Raw genomic sequence first — 19,793 nt, 5'->3', positions numbered from 1 at the left:
AAGTACACATGAAAGCAAAGTACTGTGAAGAACAGCACATTTACTTTTATATGGTGTGCTTTATAAGCAACATCAATGTGTGTTACTAAGCAGTGAAAACACTTGTGGGCACACAAACCTGAAATGTGTTGTGACTTTATCAGTAAGCTTGAGTAGTTTTCTTCATTATGAAGATAACAGGTGTTTCTTCTCTGATATTTTTAGTAGGTGAATACTGCCATTTTGTGACCCATCCTGTTGTAAGTTCTTCATGCCATTTCCTGCTGCTTCATAGCTCAGTCTCCAATTTAAAGTACTTCTCCTTCAGTTTCTACTTTGTTTATTTAGGATTACATTGCACATAGTGCTATTAAGAAGTTTCTGTCTATTACTTTGTCAACGGTTTACCAGGCTGGTTTGGCCAAGTTCTGTGACAATTGGTGCAGAAGACCCACGGACCTACGCTCCAGGAAAGGGGAAGGGGGAAAGGGAAAAGCAAGATGGGCCTAGGAGCAAAACAGCAGCAACGATCTGAGGAGCAAAGCTAATTTACTAAATAAGATATCAGAAAGCAAAGTAACACAATATAATACAATATAGTTGGAATTAAATCTAATAAATCAAATAAAATGAGCAAGAGAGCACCCACTGCTGAGTCGATCCCAAAGGAAAGAGAGTGTCCCGTGACCGCAGACAGTTTTTATCTTTCCCTCTGAGTGGAAACACGTAAAAATGCAAAGCATTGCACAGTAGTTCTTCTCTTCTGAGACAGGTATACCTGGAACTATCAACGATTCACAGAGCTGGAGCATTAACTCTTTAACTCTAAATGAACTACATGACGTTATGATGTGGAATACCAATACCAAAAATCATAAAACCATGACATACTTCTTTTATTGCTATGGAGTAATGATGTTTATTATCTACCTGTGTTTTCTCTTGAGAAACATCCTTTACTTCCCTTAGAAGTTTGCTGCTGTTCAGTAGCTTTTCACATAACCTCTCTGCTTATTCTACAGGATAATAAAAATAATTCTCAAATTCTTAAACTGGTAGAATTTATTAGTGTCTTATAAGTGAGAAATAAATAATCTGAAGTATACATTGTTTGACATTTTTTCTTGTTGTAAATTTATCAGGATTGTCTCTGATTTTCCTCATTGTAAATGAGTAAAAAATGACATATTCTCAAATGGAACCATAGAGTATTTAGCTAACAAAGCCAAATAGCTGTTGTATCTAGCTTTATTTTGTAACTTCACTTCATTTGATATCATATTTCATTACTAACTCTAAAAAGCTTGGATTTTGACCTGTATGGGAAAAGTATTTAACTATGGGCAGAACAGAGCATTCATAGGGCTTCAAAACTTCTATTTATTATTACATTTATTATCTTTATGTGATTTATTATCCATTTCTCAGTCGCTTTTCATCAGTGGCTTGAAATATAAATTGTCTTGAAACATTTAGTGCTAATGCGTTCTAGAATTCAAGTTAAAGATGTATATAATTTAATTATTTAAAGATATAATGCCTAATGTTAATTTCAGTACTTACAGTCAGTTACTGTGCAATTCTCTGATGCCATTAGTATTTGGTCACTATGTATCCTGTGACAGAATTGAGAACACATCAGATATAGCCAGACATCATGATTCCTGTTAAGAAAAGTGGTGCTTATGTGGTTTATGCGTACACTACCATTTTATACCTGATGCAGTTAGATATAAAAGAAATATTAGCTGGATGATCTTAGACAATTTCGATTATAATTTAATGTTACTAGTTAATATGGAACTTATTTGTAATGATCTTAGTGTAAGTGGCTGTCAGAACAGAGGAACCTATCACTTTATGGAGAGTCTAATTTTCTTTCAAAAAGATCTATTAGCTTAGCAGTAGTTTATCTTCAAATGATGCTTTGTGTTGACCACTTTTGTTTCTCAAAGACACCATGCTTGGTCATTTTTAATATATGTGATTTGTCTCGATTTCCTTTTTTCAGCTTTATTATTTTTTTTAACGAGTCATCCTCCTAAATCTTTAGCTACAAGTATTGCATGTATTTGTCTACCTTTGTCTATATTTGTCTTCACGCTGTTTCTGTTTCCCTTTCCTTGTGTGCCTGCATGTTCTTACTTAGTATTGAGCCTTCTATTTCAAGAAACTGATGAAACTTGCATATGTTTTGACATAGATGAAGCTCAAGTCACCAAAATCTTTTTCCAGCCATTCTAATTCATACCTTGAAATGTCAGCTACTCATAACCTTAGAAATCTACCTATACAAAAAATCTGTACCTTGATAGAATGTGAGGAGCTCTCAGATCAAAAGATATCTCTACTTGTGCTTAAAAAGTCTTTTGTGGACTATGGTTCCATGACAGTCCAGTCAAGTACTCACACAGAGACTGTGGATGTAACAGTTGTTAAGAAATGGAAAAGCTGAAAGGTGGGAGAAAAGCCTGCCAATTGTAGCTTTCTAGGTTGTAATAAGCTATTACTGAGTTACTGTAAGTTTATATTCATTTCTGGAACTTTAGAAAATCGTGTATTAGAAGATATTCTGTGGAGGTGAATCAACTTTATCATCTTTTTTTTAGACACATTCATATCTAGATCCACAAAACTGTTTTAGAAAAGTAAGTGCAGACTTTAAGCCCTATTCAGAACCATGGGGCTTAGTCTCCCAAATGCTCTAGTAACCCAGTATTGCTTACACCTAAATTGCACAGTCAGGAATTTGATCACTGGTCACAGCTCTTAGTAAAATGGTTAATACATTCCTTTTTTCTCCAGTGCCATTGGCAAAAAAAAAAAAAATTTGTTGTTGTTTCATCAGTGTTGTATAGCAGGAACACTGAGAAGACAAAATAACTAAGAAGAGGATGGATGATGATAAAATTAAGAATCGGAGATCACTAAAATGGATAAAATTAAATATAAAGAGGGAAATTAGAAAAAATGTTTTACTTCATACAGCTTTTTATAATTTGTAGGCCAATCAGCTAATGTGTCTTGTATTCTTTTTTCGTAAGTTAGCATTAAATGTTTTAGTAACTGGTAAAATTAGGATTTTCTAATAATTGAATATAGTTTAAATGCAAAAAATCAGAAATCTTCATTTCCATGATTAACACTCATAGCTGAAAACTAAGTAGTTACAAATAACAAAGCAACAGTTTCATTTTTATTTGGTTTAATAACTGGAAAGTCAGTATATAAAGTTCTGTCTATCTACCTCATATTCATTACTTTTTCCTTAATATATTCATCACTGATAATAGTTGGCCCATGATCATTTGCTCTTTGTATGATTATAATACTTTCATTCTTGTGGAAGCTGTTACCAAATATTGCATAAATGAGTCTTTAGTTTTGTTTCTTGTGTTCTCCCTGTGAACGTAGTAGGCACTGTATGGATTAGCCATTTAAGGATATGGGTCAGCAATATAGAGTTTCTTTTGTCCTTTGAAGGAGTTTCTGTATTAATTAAACTGTTTATCCCTATATTTTGATCGTTTTGCATTGATTTCACATGAAATCTTTTTCCTGCAGCTTGAGGATCCTGCCATTAGATGGCAGATGGCACTTTACAGAGATTTGCCAAATAGGACTGAGGATTCATCAGATCCAGAGAAGACTGTGGAAAGAGTTCTTGACATAGCTAATGTACTGTTTCATCTCGAACAGGTTAGAGATATTTACCTAATGCCGTTGCTTCTTATTCTAAACAAAAGTGTTGTACTTTCACCTAATGTATTTAATTTTCTTTCAGTTTGGTTGCTAATGTTAAAATACTTTCCTTTTGGTGATTAATGCAATATCTTGTGATCGAATTAATCTTGTAATTGTTTATCAGCAGCTCCAACAATCATTTATTTGGAAAAATCTAGTAAGATCTGTTTCAGTTTCTTATTGGTGTGTTGCAGTTAACCAGAAGTCATTACTAACTTGTCCCTGCCCAAGAAATGTAAATAAAAAAAAACTGAATTACTGAAAAAATGTCTTTTTTTCCAAGATTTTTTCTCTTCCTTTGAGTCTTCAATTGTGGAAGTAACAAGAACCTTCAACTGTCTACATAGCTCGTAGTTGCATATTTTAGCTATATGAAGATGTACAGTCATATGGTTTGATAGACAACCTCTCTATTGATAACTTTAGAGAGCTATTTACTATACTCCTATCAGAAAAAAAAAAATCTAAGTACATTATGCAAATCAAAGACTACTTAAAAAGTTTAGTTTTCACAATTTACTTACTGAGCTGCTACTTTTCACTTTTCAGTGGCTTCAATACTTTGTTGGTTTTTTATTTGTTTTTTAGTACTTTATTAATTTGTTTTTGTGTGTGTTTTTTTTTTTCTTCAACTAATAGTTTAGAGACTGTCCCATAGCTTTATATCTCTTCTGTAGACAAGTGCCCAGGTGTAGTTGTGCTTTCTTTTATTTTTGTTATATTTTCTTTAATTTCTTACTGAAATTGATAATCCCATGTCTTTAGAATTTTATTATTATAGTGAACACTGAGAGTGTTTTTATAATGATCTGAGGACTTTGTTCTTCATATACAGTCAGTTTGACCTTATGGTACTTGCAAAGATCAGTTCTTCAGCTATTTCTTTGTATTTTCTTTCCATGAACTATTAATTTATTTGTTTTTATTGTTTTCAGAGATCTGCTTGTGTAGGCCGAGGCTATTTCTTCTGGGAAAGTATAGAGAATTTTATAGTTGTTTGTGAAGACATTACTAATTATCTAACTTACACATTTGGATTTGTCTGACTTCTGAATTGCTAATACTGACTTTGTTGTGTGTTTGCAGTAATTACTTTTCTATGTTTTCTCGTAACAAACTCATGACTTGCTTTCTATCTTTTGAAAGGAAGATATTTTAGAATGTCACCACTTAATCCTAAAAGTGCAATTCTCCAATTTTAGTGAATGCTTTGGGACATTTTTAGTCTGATTAATTAAATGTTTATTGTTTAACTGAATTATTTTTTGTATTTCGCTGAATTAGTGAAGTTATCTTTGATTTGAATTTGAATTTTTGGTGTTCATAAACATCACCCTTGCTACATATTATAAGACAAAATATTTCATTTTATTTCAAGTGAGAATCACAAAGTCTTTCAGCCAGTGCTAATTTCCATTGACTGTTCTGATGATGCCTGGGAGTCAGAAAAGCTAATATTCCACTAGCAAAACTGTCTGAAAAAATAACCCCCCCCCAAACAATCCTCTATTGTTTCCTCATCAACTTTATTGGATTTGAAAAGGTTAAATCTAACCAGTCTTTATTAAGCAGATGTGAAGAAAATTACAAAAACTATGAGTAGACCACAAATCAGTCATTTTTCACAGTTATCCAATCAAGCTTTAGCATGCTGTTGGTCCTCTGGACCACGGTAGTCACATTCTTCGGGGAAGAAAAGGGTGGGAAAGAGGTCCGTCATTGCATCTCCATTCTTGAGGCTGTTACTACCTGACCCAGAATGTTACCCACAGTGCATTCCAGGAGCCTCATGGATTTCCTACAGATCACCATGCTAATTTTCCAGCAGATGTCTGATTGGCTCAAGTTCTCAAGCAGAATGAGAGCCTGTGATTGCAGAGCCTCTTGTAGCTGGAGGAAGGCAGCTTCCTCAACAGCCTCTGGTTGACCAAGAAGCCTGTAGCAGGCACCAACCTCTAGGCTCCCTTTGTTGCCCCAGTCTCTAACTCTCACATAATGTCATTTGATTGCCTTATGGCCATTCTTTAGGGGCAGCTCTTCACTCTCTGTTCCTTTCTCTCTCTTCCTCCCCTCCTTTCTCATCTGTCCCTTTTGAACAACTTGTAGCTATCAATAGTCACATTGCACTCGTGGGAATCAGCCCACCAGGTTTCAGTGATGTCAGCTGCAATGTGTGGTTTTCGATTATATTTACATTCATGAAAGCGATACTGGTCTAGAATAAGTTGCTTACCTATGTTTAATTTTAAAAGATAATTCCTTTCTATTGTAGCTAATTTTGTTAAACATTACAAATAAAAGCTTGGTAGTGTTTAGAAAAATTCCCTCTGGGCCAATGTGTCTCAGAGGTGTATGTATACTCTTAAGTGAATAAGGAGTTCTGTACAAAAATAAGTGAAGTTTCTTTGTACTGAAATGTAAGATTTCCTAACAGGTGGGCTCATTGAGAATACCGTATCTGAAAGATCTAAAAATTAAGGTTAAGTAAAAAAGGGGAATATCCCATAAAAGGGAAGGGAAATGTTGATTTTATATTGTTTGTTTGTTAGTATGTTTCTTTTTCTCTCATCACTTGAACTCTGTCTAGAACACATTTTCCCATCTGTAATTCTTCTGTTATCTTTCCAGTTGATTTATTTAACATTTTTGTTGTTATTACTAAGCTCAGGGCTTAGAGATATTGTGACATTGTTTATTTTTCCATATATATATAACAGGTTGAACATCCTCAGCGGTCCAAAAAAGCAGTCTGGCATAAGCTGCTGTCTAAACAGAGGAAAAGAGCAGTAGTTGCTTGCTTTAGAATGGCACCGTTGTACAACCTGCCAAGGTAAGAGCTATATCTATTCTATTGTTGCCAAATGTGTTTGTGTACATACAGTGCTATTTGGTGAGATCTAAAGGAAGAAAAATATTCAAACCAATGCCTGAGAAACTACATTTATGCGTGATGTTGCTTTCTTTTAGTAGATCTCATTACTTTCTTCTAACATACATTCTGAAAAAAAAAAAAAAGAATATAATTTTCAATTTGTGGTTCTCTCATTATGAACTTATTCCACCTATTTGTCCAGTTCTGCTCTTTTTTTTTTTTTTTTTTTTTTTTTTTTGAAAATAAATGCCTTTCACAGGAGATAAATACAAAAATGGTCATGTTGGGGTCACTGTCTTAGGGGATGAACTTCCTCCTAAACTTTATTATAACTCTGGCAATGTACTTTTTAGGAAAGAGGCTCTTGAAAAGTAAGATGGTAGAGGTGCTTTTTATGTGATAGAGCAACTGGAATGAACCAAGTTCTGCCTAGGGATAAATGATGAACAAATTGAGAGCTTATGGGTGAGAATAAAGGGGAAAGTTAATATGGGTGACACCGTTATGGGTGTTTACTACAGGCTGCCTGATCAAGAGCAGGAAGTTGATGAGCCCTTCTACAAACAGCTGAAAGCACCCTCATGATCCTGGACACTGGTTCTTATGCGGGACTTCAATCATTCTGATATTTGTTGGATAAGTAACACTGCCAAGTACACACAGTCTGGAAGAGGTCCTGCAGTGCGCCAAAGATAACTTTCTGACACTGGTGGTAGAGAAGCCAACAAGGAGAGGTGTGCTGCTGGACATGTTATAAATATCTTGTCATGGTTTAAATATCTAAATATCTGAAGTAAGGGAGACAAATGGCTGGGGCCAGGCTCTTTTCATTGGTGTGCAACTACAGGACAAGGGACAATGTGCACAAGCTGGAATGCTGGAAGTTCCATACAGATGCAAGAAAGGGTGATGGAGCACTGGAGCTCACTGCCTGGGGAGACTGTGGAGTCTCCTTCTTTGGAGATATCCAAGTCTTGCCTGAACTCTTTCCTTCTCAATCTACTGTAGGGAACCTGCTTTTATCAGAGGGTTTGGACTTGATGATCTTCAGAGGTCCTGTCAAACTTTTTTGCTTCCATGATTCTACAATGTCTTTCATGAGGCACAGAAAAGAGGCTTAGTAGTCTGTAGTTCCCTGGATCTTACTTTCTCCCTTTCTTAAAAACGGGCTATCTTTCCAGTCACCAAGAACTTTGTCTGGCAGCCACAACTTTTCAAATATGATGAGAATATCTTGGCAACTGCATCTGCCAGTTCCTTCAAGACTCCAGGATGCATGTCATTGGACCTCATAGACTTGTAAGCATTCAGTTTTGTGAGGTGGTATTGGATTTGCTCTTCTTTTACAGTAGGAGAGATTTTACTCCTCCAGTTCCACCTAGGGGTTCATAGATATGAGGTTCAGGGAATGTAGAGTGTCCTTTAAAGAACCAGAGTGAGCTCTACTCCCTTTTCTCAAAGGATATCTTCCCAGGGGATCTCATCTGGCAATTCCTTAAACAGTTGAAATGTTGCCCTCCTGAAGTTTAGGGTCTGACTTTGCTTTTTGGCAGACCCATCTTCCTCGATATCACGAACTCAACACTGCAGCCCAGTGTCTCCAGTCTTAACCTCTTTAATGACCTCCTCCATATTGGTGATCAGCAGGTCCAGTAACGCTTCTCTTCTGGTTGGTTTGTCTAATACTTGGATGAGTAAGTTGTTCCCAACTCACTCCAGGAACCTCTGGTATTGCTTGCAACCTGCCATATTGCTTTTCTCGGAGACATTTGAATGTTTGAAATCCTCTGTCAAGATAAGAGCCTGCAAGTGCAATGTCTTGTAATTAAACAAGAAGGCCAAATGTAAAGCCTCCCCCTGATCACGCAACTTATAATGGACCCCAGTCATCAAATGTCCTTCATTAATCTGGTCTTTGATGTTCACCCAGCCATCCCCTGTGATTCTATTATAACTATGGAATTACCTTTATTATTAAATGCTATATGTTCTATACACAGGAAATAAACCAATACTGTTTATCTAAAAAGTTGACTATCTATTCTGCACATTGAGGAGAAGCATTTCTTTTTTTCTGTTAGGAAATTATGCACGTACTGTGGTAAATATGAGACTGAGAGTTGTTCTAAATAATTAAATATATCAATAAAATTATTCATGGATATATCTTTGTGACATGGTCTGCTTTGTATTGAATCCTTAGGGGAAAAAGGCACAAAACTCATTAAAAATCAAACAATTTAGGATTTTAAATATGTAAGTTTAATCCTGAACATTTAAAAAATGCAAGAGCTTGAGCACAGTCCAATGTTATCAATTGCTGTTATTAATTGCTGTTAATATTGAAATTAAAATGATATTTCATTTTAAAGTAAAACTCACTTTTGTGTCAAACTCAATTTTGTTGATTTTATTTCTTTAAAGTTCTGTTACGTTTTACAGAAAACTTAATTATTGTATTTTAATATAAAATTTGCAGATATTAATTTGTAGAATAGAAAATATGAATGTAAAGACAGATTTTAAAATAGGTGCTTTGGACGTGGTTTCCACCAGAAATTCTGCTTCCTTCTTAAGTGATAGCTGTAACACACTGACAGTTCTTCAAGCAAAATGAAATTTATGTTGACCAGATCTTCTCTGTATGAATTTATAGCTTTTGTTTTAACTATCCTCTTTTAGGCACCGAGCTGTCAACCTCTTTCTTCAAGGATATGATAAATCTTGGATTGAAACAGAAGAACACTATTTTGAAGACAAACTGATTGAAGATTTAGCAGTATGTCTGGGTGCAAAGGGTTGTGGGAATGTATTACGGATTAGCATTCATCTTGTATAATCACGAGTTTCTGAGGCATGTAAGAGGTTATCTTAGCTACCTCTACTCAAAAATGTGAGCTTGAACCAAGACAGTCTGACGTGTATTAAAAATTACAAAAAATAAAATAAAATAAAATAAAATTAAAATGAAATAAAATAAAATAATAAAATAAAATAAAATTAAGTAAAATAATAAAATAAATAGAAATTACAGAATCCCCTTAGGCAATCTGCCTCAGGGCTTTGGTAATGTCATTATAAAACTTTCTGTCTATGGTAGCCACTGACATTGCCTTTTTCACCTACTCTGTGCAGAGAAGAACAGTTTGTTGTCTTTTTTCTTTGCAGTTTATTTTTGGTTTTGAAATCTTTATAACCCCTGTTGAAATCAGTTAAGTCAAAAGACTAGAATAGGAAACTAAAGAAGTTCTGGTGTTAGATAAGTCAGTTCCTCAGATGCATAGACATGAAAAGGTTGCTCACTGGGACTTACCATTGCAGAAGAGTCCTATTGGATTGTTGGTTGTGGAAAAAAGTATTTTGTTCACTAGTCAAGTTAGACTTAATGCCTGCTGATCCCTGGGGTGATTTTCAGTAGAGGCTTGTGTTCTCATCCTTTATAATCATCTCTCAGAAAGCTAGTTTTTTTATGAGAATTGGATGAGGACTAGGATAGGGAATTATTGTGCTAGGAATTTTTTTTTCTTCTTTGTCAGGGTCTTCTTACAGTGAGAAAGGCCCAGGCTCATCTGGAAGAGGAGAAAGGAAAGGCTTGTGCTTGAAGTCAAAAAGCCTGGTGTTTCTGATGTATTCAGACATCAAGTAGAAAACAGAAACAAGCCAGGGCTCAGAGGCTGTAGCCAAGAATTATCATCCTTTAGCAATCTGTAATCAGTAAACTACAGTGTACTATGCTTTAGTACATTATTTCACAGTGCTAAGAATTCTGCAGTCTTTTTTTCTGCTAAGAGGAAATAGTTTAAAAGAAGAAATGCGATGAAAACTCTCTCCTTCCTGACTTTGCCTGATTCAGATCGGTCAGGCCTGTGGAAAGGGCATTTTCTGTGTATAGGAGATGAGTGTTTAAGTAAATGATTATGCTAACACAGATTTGCTTCCTGAGTCTTCTGTCTAGAAAAAAAAAGTATATGTGACCTCTCTATTTGAGTTTAATTCTGCTCGTTTTTAATTCTTATTCAATGGATCAAGCCTCTGATGAAGCTAGATTTTTAGAGTTGGAAGTTCAAATCATAGGCAAAATTAAGAATTCCTTTGTTTGCACTGGTTTTAGGAACATTTGATCTTATGTGACAAATTTGTTATTAGTTTGTTGGTAGGCATTACTGAACTGTGATGACTTATGGACACAATGTGTTTAATGGAAGTTTAATAATGAGATTTCATTAAAAGTAGCTCTTTTAGATCGTAACGTTTTGAAATGACAACTAAAACTTCCCAACTTATTTTTTTATTTTCAGTTCACTTTAAGCTTTTTAAATTTAAATAGCTATAGGGCAAATATCTTAAAACACTAAAATTTGAGAAAGCTTATTTTCCCAGAAATGCTAGGAAATGCTTTAACTTAGTAATTGGTGGATTTTACCCTCCATTTAATTTGAATTAAATCTCTGGAAATGAACAACTTGCAGGAAATATTAATAGAAATGTTTTCATTTTCTTCATTGATTTTGGTAATATTAGAGAGGTTTTTTTGGGTGGTAATGTAATGGAATGCTGCGATTTAATTAAAGAGAATGATTAGAATCCTAAATTAAACTGAAATAAAGAGCAGAAGAGCATCTCTCTTAATGGTAAGACATAATTACATTTATATTTTTCCTTGTTCAGAATTTGTTATTGATAATGAAAATATCATCATGTGAAGTGAACCTTCCATGCCCAGCATAGCTGTCTTCACCTCTAATAGATGTAGCCTAGTTAGTGAAATAGTCATTCTGGTTACATGTAAAGGAGAAGTAAATTCTCAGGTGAAACTTATGTTTAGTAGAATTGAAAGGAAATGAGGATTTCACAGACATATATGAAATGTAGTACACAAAGATATCTAAAAGCATTCACAGAGGAACATTTTTGAGGCAGCTTCTTGGCAATAAACATTTTTTTTTCCTTACACCAGTTATGTGGCCAAGCCTTTCTAATTGATAATAACATCTGGCATAAAAAAAAAAAAATATATATATATATATTACTTCTGCAGTCATAACAATACATTCAATTGTTTTTATCTATATTGCATTATATACTGCTAGGTGAAGACAAGAGGAGGAGTAGGCGTAAGTTATATAATCAATTTTATGTGACCTACATGATGTTTTAAAAAAAAACATATATATATATACAATTGAAGCAATGAAAAACATAATCTCAAATATCTTTTAGCATTGATCCTTTTCAAAACATTGCTTCAGTAATTGACATCATAATATCTAGAAAAACATTTTCCTTCTAGAGGAGCTAACTAGCACTATCTGAACCAGAAAGCAAAATAAACAAGGGAAAAACCAAAAACTAAACTTTGTATGTATTTGTATGTGTATGTAAATAATTGATTGATATAAAGCATTTATTATTCATTATTGATTTGTGACCATGTAAAATTCTGCATTATTGTTGTTGGTAGTTACAGCTCATTCTTGCTAAAGCTATTGAGCTTCAAATTTGAATAATGTTCCTTAGGGAACATTATACCTGTCATAGCAATTCAAATGAAGGATTCTAATATCACTGGTGAAGCTTGTTAACACAGAGAGAAACAGACTACTGTTTCAGAATTTGGAAATCAGGGTTGATTTTTATGAAGAGAGGAGTTTCCAAGCTTTGCACACAATATAGTCTTCATGATGTAGTTGCTTGCAACTTGTGTGCTCCTGATTGATCATGTCAAGATAGTGTATGCAAGTATTCAATGCTTAAGAGAGAGAAAAAATAGTTTTCACAATAGATGATTTAATATACTTCTTTTTTCTTAATCTTTATATTATTATTCTTTCCCTAAAGAAACCTGGAGAAGAACCACCAGAAGAAGATGAAACCCTTAAAAGAGTGGATCCATTACATCAACTTATTCTGCTATTCAGTCGAACAGCCTTAACTGAAAAATGGTAGGGATTGCATTAAACACTCTGCAGAGCGTATGTGTGTTTTCAAATTACTTCTGTATTTGAAGTTGTCATCTGTGTCCTTCTTTAAGTCAGATTGCATAGTTTAGGCCAGAACATGTGAATGTGTACACATGGTGCGTTTGGGTTACACTGAAACCTCTCTAGTCTGTGGGAGTACATGAAGAGATTTTAACGACTGATAATAAGATTTCATGAGTTTCATACAGAGACACAGATGCTTCATAAACTTTTCCATAGACATGAATGCTGTACTTCTGGCAGCATTCAGGAATTATTATATATCTTATATCCGTATTCCCTATTAAAAGTGATACTCTTGTTATTAAATATTCTAGAAATAATTGAAAAAGTTAACCATGCTGTCTTAGGAATCTGTTTATTGAATGAATATAGAATGTATCAAACTTCACCTGGGGGAGGGTGATGTAGCAGTGGAGAACATGTGGGTAATAATTAAGAGGCAGAATAGTGTGGGTGACACTGTTGTGGGTGTGTATGATAAGCTCCCTGATCAGGAGGAAAAAGTTGACAAGTCCTTCTACAAACAGCTGGAAGTAGTCTCGCGATCTCAGGCTCTGGTTCTTATGGGATAGAAAATTTGTTGGGAAAGCAATATGGTCAGGCATATGAGCTCCAGGCGGTTCCTGATATGTGTTGAAAATAATTTTCTGATGCTTGTGGTGGAGGAGCCAATGAGGAGTGCGGTGTTACTGGTCCTTGTACTTACTGATATGGATGGGATTGTTAGAGAACTGAAGGTTGGGGGCAGATTGGGATGTAGCCATCACTATATGGTGAAGTTCAAGATCTTGAGTGGAAGAAGCTAATCAAAAAGAATTGCTACCCTGAACTTAAGGAGAGCTGACTTTGATCTTTTCTGGGATGATCTGAGAATATCTATGCAATATCAGTGTATATAAATCCATGGGTCATGATGGGATGCATCCACATGTGCTGAGGGAGTTGGCAGAGGTGATTGCTGTACCGCTCTCTATCTTTGAGAGATCTTGGAGAATGGGAGAGGTGCCTGAAGATTGAAGGATAGAAAATGTCAGTCCAATCTTCAAAAAAAGCAAGGAGGATCCAGGGAACTACAGACCAGTCAGCCTCACCTCTGTCCCTGGAAAGGTGATGGAACAGGTTATTCTGGATGCCATCTCCAGGCAATTGGAAGAGAAGAGAGTTATCAGGAGTCAGCATGGGTTCACCAGTGGGAGGTTGTGCTTGACCAACCTGGTGGCTATCTATGATGTCATTATTGGATGGATGGATGGGGGGAGAGCAGTGGATGTAGACTACCTTGATTTCAGCAAGGCATTTGACACTGTTTCCTACAATGTCCTTATAACAAAGCTGAGGAAGTATGGAAAAGATGAGTGGGCACTGAAGTGGGTTGAGAACTGGCTGACTGACAGAGCTCAGTGGGTTGTGACTGGTGGTGAAGAGTCCAGTTGGAGGCCTGTACTTAGCAGTATTCCTCACGGATAGGTGTTGGGTACAAGCAAAACCAGGGATCTCCTCAAAAGAATCCAGTGGAGGGCCACAAAGATGATAAAGGGTGTGGAACACCTCCCTTATGAGGAAAGGCTGAGAGACTTGGGTCTATTCAGCCTTGGAAAATGAAGATTCAGAGGGGATCTGATCTGCGTGTATAAATATATAAGGAGCAGGAAGCAAAGGGACGAGGATGGACTCTTCTCTGCAGTGTGTGGTGATAGGATGAGGGGAAATGGTCACAAACTGAAGCATAGGAGGTGCCATGCAAATGTGCGTGGGAATTTCTTCACAGTGAGGGTGATAGAGCACTGGCACAGGCTGCACAGAGAGGTGGTGGAGTCTCATTTTCTGGAGACGCCTACCTATGCAACCTGGTCTAGGGAGCTACTTTGGCAAGGGGGTTGGACTAGATTATCTCTAGAGTGATTCTGTGATGTCTGGATGCTGTGTTTGTAGGTAGCTTTTCATTATGAATTAGTTAATCAAGTCCTCATTTTGAAAATGTTTTTTTGTTTTTTTTTTTGTTGCTTGGAAATACTTTATGGTTTCTAAGGTGCTTAAAAATATTTTGAGTGCCAATTCTACTATTATTACTCTGATATTTCTTCTTTTCTCTTTCTTCTATTACCCAGCAAATTGGAGGAAGATTTCCTTTATATGGCTTATGCTGACATTATGGCAAAGGTAACTTTTTCATTACCTCTTACATCTTTGCTGTTTTAATAATGCTAGTGATGAAGATAAAGAAAAAATTCTGTATTTCTAATTCTGTATTTCTAATACTCAACTAAGCCTCTCTTGAACTTATTAGTAAATGTTTTCTTTTTGCATGTTATCAGAGTTGCCATGATGAAGAAGATGATGATGGTGAAGAAGTGAAGAGCTTTGAAGTAAGATTATACTTTTGTTTCTTTGGTGGTTTTTTTTCTTGTTATTTTTTTCTTATCATAATAAACATTTTTCATAGCTTCCAATTGACATTTACGTTTTTTAGTTCATGGCTTACTGCAGCTTATTATGGCAGTGGACTGCATGTCAGAAACTGAATTGTCAAATATGAGTCATCAGATTCACTGCAGTAAAACAAAAACAGATGTGCTGTCACCAGAAAACAAAACTCTTTATATATGTAGTATTATAACACATCTTGCAAGTTTATTTGATTGACTTTAACTGTTTAGCTGCTGAATAGAAATAAGGTATTTTATTCTAGAAGTCTGATAGTAAAAGACTATCTTACAAGGGATCAGGTTCTAGTTCAGTTTTTACATGATCAAAACAGTGAAATAACAGAGTAGCAAAAGCCATTTATATTCAGTACTAGTAATTTATGTAGTATTTTTATTTTTGCATATACAGTAGTTCTTGATAAAAGATGAACTTTTTTTTTAGAAACAGTCAAGTATTTTCTTATATTGAATATAGAATATAGAGCTTTTAGTGCTAACCTCTGTAAGAGGTTATTGCAACAGTAAGAGATATGGGTCCTTTTTATGTGTTTGCTCTGTGACCTGTCTCACTTTTTCCAACAAGAAAATAGGAATCAAGAGAAATTTGTTATTCTGAGGGGCAGTGAGAGAGTTAGCTTGTGAAAACTTTGAGGACATATGATCCTGACATTAAAAGCTGTCTTATGTTTGCAAATCTAATAATACTTGTATTACTTGTATACTTTTATTTAGTACATTTACTAAAGGACTGAAACAGGAAATGCATGATTTTATGCTTTTTTAACATTTATGGATATAATGATTTATCTAATATAAAACTATTCTGCTTCGATTTTTGAGGAGGGATTTCAGCATGCTTACTATTATTACTCTCATTGTTTTGTACATAGGAGATGCTATGTAAGTTTTCTAAATGTTGTTTGAGATATCATGGAATTAAATGTGTTCCCTGTTTAGCAGTATACAGAAATTAGAAAAAATACCAATTCCTTTTAGTCCCTCAGGAATTGTACACCAGCTGAATTACAAACTAAAGTACCTAATATATCTTTTTTTTTAACTTTTTTTTTTTTTACGTTAAACAACTGAGTCTGATTCCAAATTTCCACGATCCTTTTTAAAGTTTTATTTTTAAATGCAGTGTATGACATTATCACTAAACGAAGAATGTTTCTGTAAGTTTTTTGTCAATTTGTCCTTGCATGCTTATTAGATATTTGAAAGACTGATATTTAGAAATGCAAAAGTATATAAATGGGAAGTTACTGAGTTGAATGGACAACGTTGCCACTAAGGGTTTTATTAGTGCTCATTATCTGAATTATAATGAGTTTCTTGTTCTGTATTCAAATTTATCTTTTGAAAGATTATTCTTATTTTTTTACACTATTTTTTTCTGTAACTACGAAACTTCTACTCAAATAATGCATTAGTTTTTCAAAAAACAATTATATGTATGTATTTCATCAGACGCTTACCTGCAGAAAAAAAATTTGGACTTCTTTTTCTTATTGCTATTTTGCTTCTTGTCCTTGCCCTTCCTTAAGGTCACAGGATCCCAACGCAGCAAGGTAAAACAAAAAAATATGTGTGTATTTGTCTGGGTCTAGTTTTGTGACTTTTAGGCCCAACATCTTGAATAAGTTCATCTAAAAGGTCTTGAAAACGTGTCTAATATTTTTGTTCCAGCATGACATCTCTCCATCGAACCCTTCCTGTGCAGAGAACTTATTAAAGACGTCAAGTATTATTTAGGAGAAGTTCATACAAAAACACATTGCCATTCTGGGGGAAACTGAATGTCATTTGGCTTGTTCATAGTTTTATTTTTCTTGCTTTTTGTGCTTTAGTTATCTTCTTTATGGTTATAATTTAAATTGAATGATTTGAAAGATATATGTGGCTCTGAAGGGAATGTCCTCTGATGGGACTTTTCGGTTTCTTAGCAGGAACGTGTTTATGATACAATAGCAGAATTGTTCATCTAATATTTGTCACAGTGGTCTCATCAATTATATTATAGTTTATGGTTTAGATCATAGGAGCAGATGGAGATCTTTGTCTTCAGTGTCATCATACTTGATAGAAACTCTCTAATGACTGCATATCTGCAGTTATTCCTTGTTGTTCCATGCTTTCTCTAAAATCCTAGAGGTAATTGGTATGTGATTTTGCAGTGGTAATTAGTATAGTGACTCAGTTTTCTACCCAATCTTATATGTCTCACACTGAAAATCTCATCACCAGTTTCTAAAAATCGGCACATACCTGAAGCACTGGATTACCAGCATACCTTATGCAAGTAGAAGTCTTAGTTTCCATTATTCAATCAAACTGTTTGCTCATAGTAATGAAAAGCTGATGTTTTGAGAGGAGCTGTAGTGTGTGCAGTATCTAATTTTTGGTTCTGAGGCTCTTAAATGTAGTTATTTGTTTTGTGGCTAATGGAGGCTCACTAAGTAGAAATGACTTACTTGAGATGGGAATGTGCAGATTTGCCTGATGATCAGGTACAATGCAGTGGTTTCAAAATTCAGTGTATGGAGACCTGGACTTCTCAATTGAAAAGACTGACATCATTGTAGTTTTGGGTTTGCTAGCATTTCCTAACATTCAGCTTGAAAAGAGTTTCCCATAGAACTTCAGAAGTAGAAGATACACTTCAAGATCCATTTCATTCTTACTCCTGCAAAAGTTTGCTCAGTTCTGTTATTCCTTCATTCATACTTCAAAGTGTTAATCTGGAAGATGAATGTACTCACACAGACTTGTAAAGAATTGCTGAAAAAGTATTCTAACTGCTACAAACACATCACACATACTAAAAAAAAAGCCCAAAAGAAAATATGTAGCCTGTTTAATAGTACAGTCTTTTCTTTATATCTTCTGCTAAGCTATTCAAACACCACTTGTCTAGCACTTTGTCTTCATGGTTTCCATATACTAACTGCTATATGTTCCTTAAAAATCAGTCTGTTTTACTGAAAAGTGTTTTCAAAGGGAAAAATATACAAATAATTGTTTCTTCCTTCAAGCATGACAGGAAACTGTTGTAAAGGTGTGATTCTGTGATCATAAATCCCAATTGTATGTGTGTCTTTGTGTGTTTCTTTCTGTCTGTCTGCCTGTCTATCTTGAAGTACAGTGTTAAGCCTGTTCTGTCCTGTTCACTGTCTTTACTGATGATTTGGATGAAGGGATTGAGTGCACACTCAGTAATTTGCAAATGCAAGATGGCAGAAAGTGTTAATCGGTCTGGGTATAGGAAGGTCCCACAGAGGGATATGGACAGAATGGATATCTGGGCTGAGGCCAGAGGGATGAAATTCAACAAGACCAAGTGCCAGGTCCTGCACTTTGTTCACAACAACTCCAGGCAATGCTACAGGCTTAGGGCAGAGTGACTGGAAGACCATATCGAGGAAAAGGACTTGGGATATATTGGTTGACTCTTGGCTGAACTTGAGCCAGCAGTATGCGCAGGTGGCCAAGAAGGCCAGTAGCATCCTGGCCTGTATATATAGTGTTGCCCGCAGGAGCAGAGGAGTGATAGTCCCTCTGTGCTCAGCTCTGCTGAGGCTGCACCTTGAGTACTGTGTTCAGTTTTGGGCCACTCACTACAAGAAAGATATTGAGGCTCTGGAATGTGTTCAGAGAAGGGCAGTGAAGCTTGAGGAGCCTGGAGCTCAAACCTTATGATGAGCAGCTGAGGAAACTTGGATTATTTAGTCTGGAGAAGAGGAAGCTTGAGGAGTCTTCATTGCTCTCTATAACTCTCTGAGGGATTGCTGTGTCAATGTGGAGGTCGTTGGCCTCTTCTCCCATGTAACTAGTGATAGGACTGAGACAGTGGCATCAAGTCACACCAGCAGGCATTCAGGTTGGATGTTTGGAAAAACTTCTCCAAAAGAGTCAACCAGTGCTGGAGTGGGCTGCCAGGTAGGTGGTGGAATCACCGACCCTGAAGGTGTTCAAGAAACATTTAGATGTGGTACTGAGGGACATGGTTTAGTGGAAAATACTGGTGGTAGGTGTATTGTTGGACTGGATGATCTTGGAGGTCTTTTCCAACCTTGGTGGTTCTATGTTTCTATTTTATTCCATGTTCTGTATGCAAATAAAAAGACTGACTATTCAATCTGGAAGGGAATAAAGGTCCTCTAGGCTTTAAGAACTGAATGATATTTGAAGTACTAAATCTTTTCCCAGTCAGATCAACAGAGAGCTTTGGACAAGCTTAGAATGTGATAGAAATAAGGATTGCATTTTATCTGCAATTCTCATGCTTCATGCAGTGTAGTCTCATTTCTCTACAGATAATCTATTTCTGAATCACTGTGTGGGCAGTAGGGAGGTCAGAATATAAACAAACAGTAAAGTTGTCTGTGCTTTATGAAATCACAGAATTGCAGGGACTGGAAGAGGACCTCAAGAGATCATTGAGTTCAATGCTTCTGCTAAAATAGGTTGCCTACAATGGCTTTCACAGGCAGGTGTTCAGATGGGTCTTGAATATCTCCCTAGAAGGAGATTTTGTTACCTCCCTGGGCAACCTGTTCTAGTGCTCTGGCACCTTTACCGTATAGAAGTTCTTCTGCATGTTTATATGGAGCTCCCTATGTTCAAGTTTTAGACCAAAAAAAGTTCCTTGTCCTATCACTGCATAACACTGAGAAGAGCCTGGCCTCATCCATTTGCCTCTCACCTCCCTTTAGATATTAATAAATGTTTATCAGAATCCCCCTCAGTCTTCTTGTCCCCACGCTGAACAGATTTGGGTTACTCAGC

General features: G+C 35.7%; 1 protein-coding gene across 9 annotated transcripts in view; it reads left to right on the top strand.

Moving 5' to 3' along the window:
- The window catches only part of RYR2 (ryanodine receptor 2), a 343,878-nt gene that overhangs the window by 276,207 nt on the left and 47,878 nt on the right, over positions 1–19,793 (top strand). For 5 of the 9 annotated variants that reach the window (XM_065729961.1, XM_065729953.1, XM_065729943.1 and 2 more), the window contains 7 exons: positions 3,544–3,678; positions 4,659–4,695; positions 6,442–6,553; positions 9,278–9,374; positions 12,434–12,537; positions 14,688–14,739; positions 14,895–14,945. In XM_065729961.1, the coding sequence (XP_065586033.1) occupies positions 3,544–3,678; positions 4,659–4,695; positions 6,442–6,553; positions 9,278–9,374; positions 12,434–12,537; positions 14,688–14,739; positions 14,895–14,945 (588 nt within the window). Of the gene's footprint in view, positions 1–3,543; positions 3,679–4,658; positions 4,696–6,440; positions 6,554–9,277; positions 9,375–12,433; positions 12,538–14,687; positions 14,740–14,894; positions 14,946–19,793 lie in introns of all 9 variants that reach the window. The other 4 variants (XM_065730001.1, XM_065729984.1, XM_065729976.1 and 1 more) reach the window with 1 other exon arrangement.

This window comes from Cyrtonyx montezumae, unplaced genomic scaffold, assembly GCF_038088225.1.
Source record: "Cyrtonyx montezumae isolate F1298 unplaced genomic scaffold, pur_monq_1.0 scaffold_0, whole genome shotgun sequence".
NCBI classification, from domain to species: Eukaryota; Metazoa; Chordata; class Aves; order Galliformes; family Odontophoridae; genus Cyrtonyx; species Cyrtonyx montezumae.
Note: the sequence above shows the minus strand (reverse complement) of the source record. Positions and strands in the feature narration are given on the sequence as shown.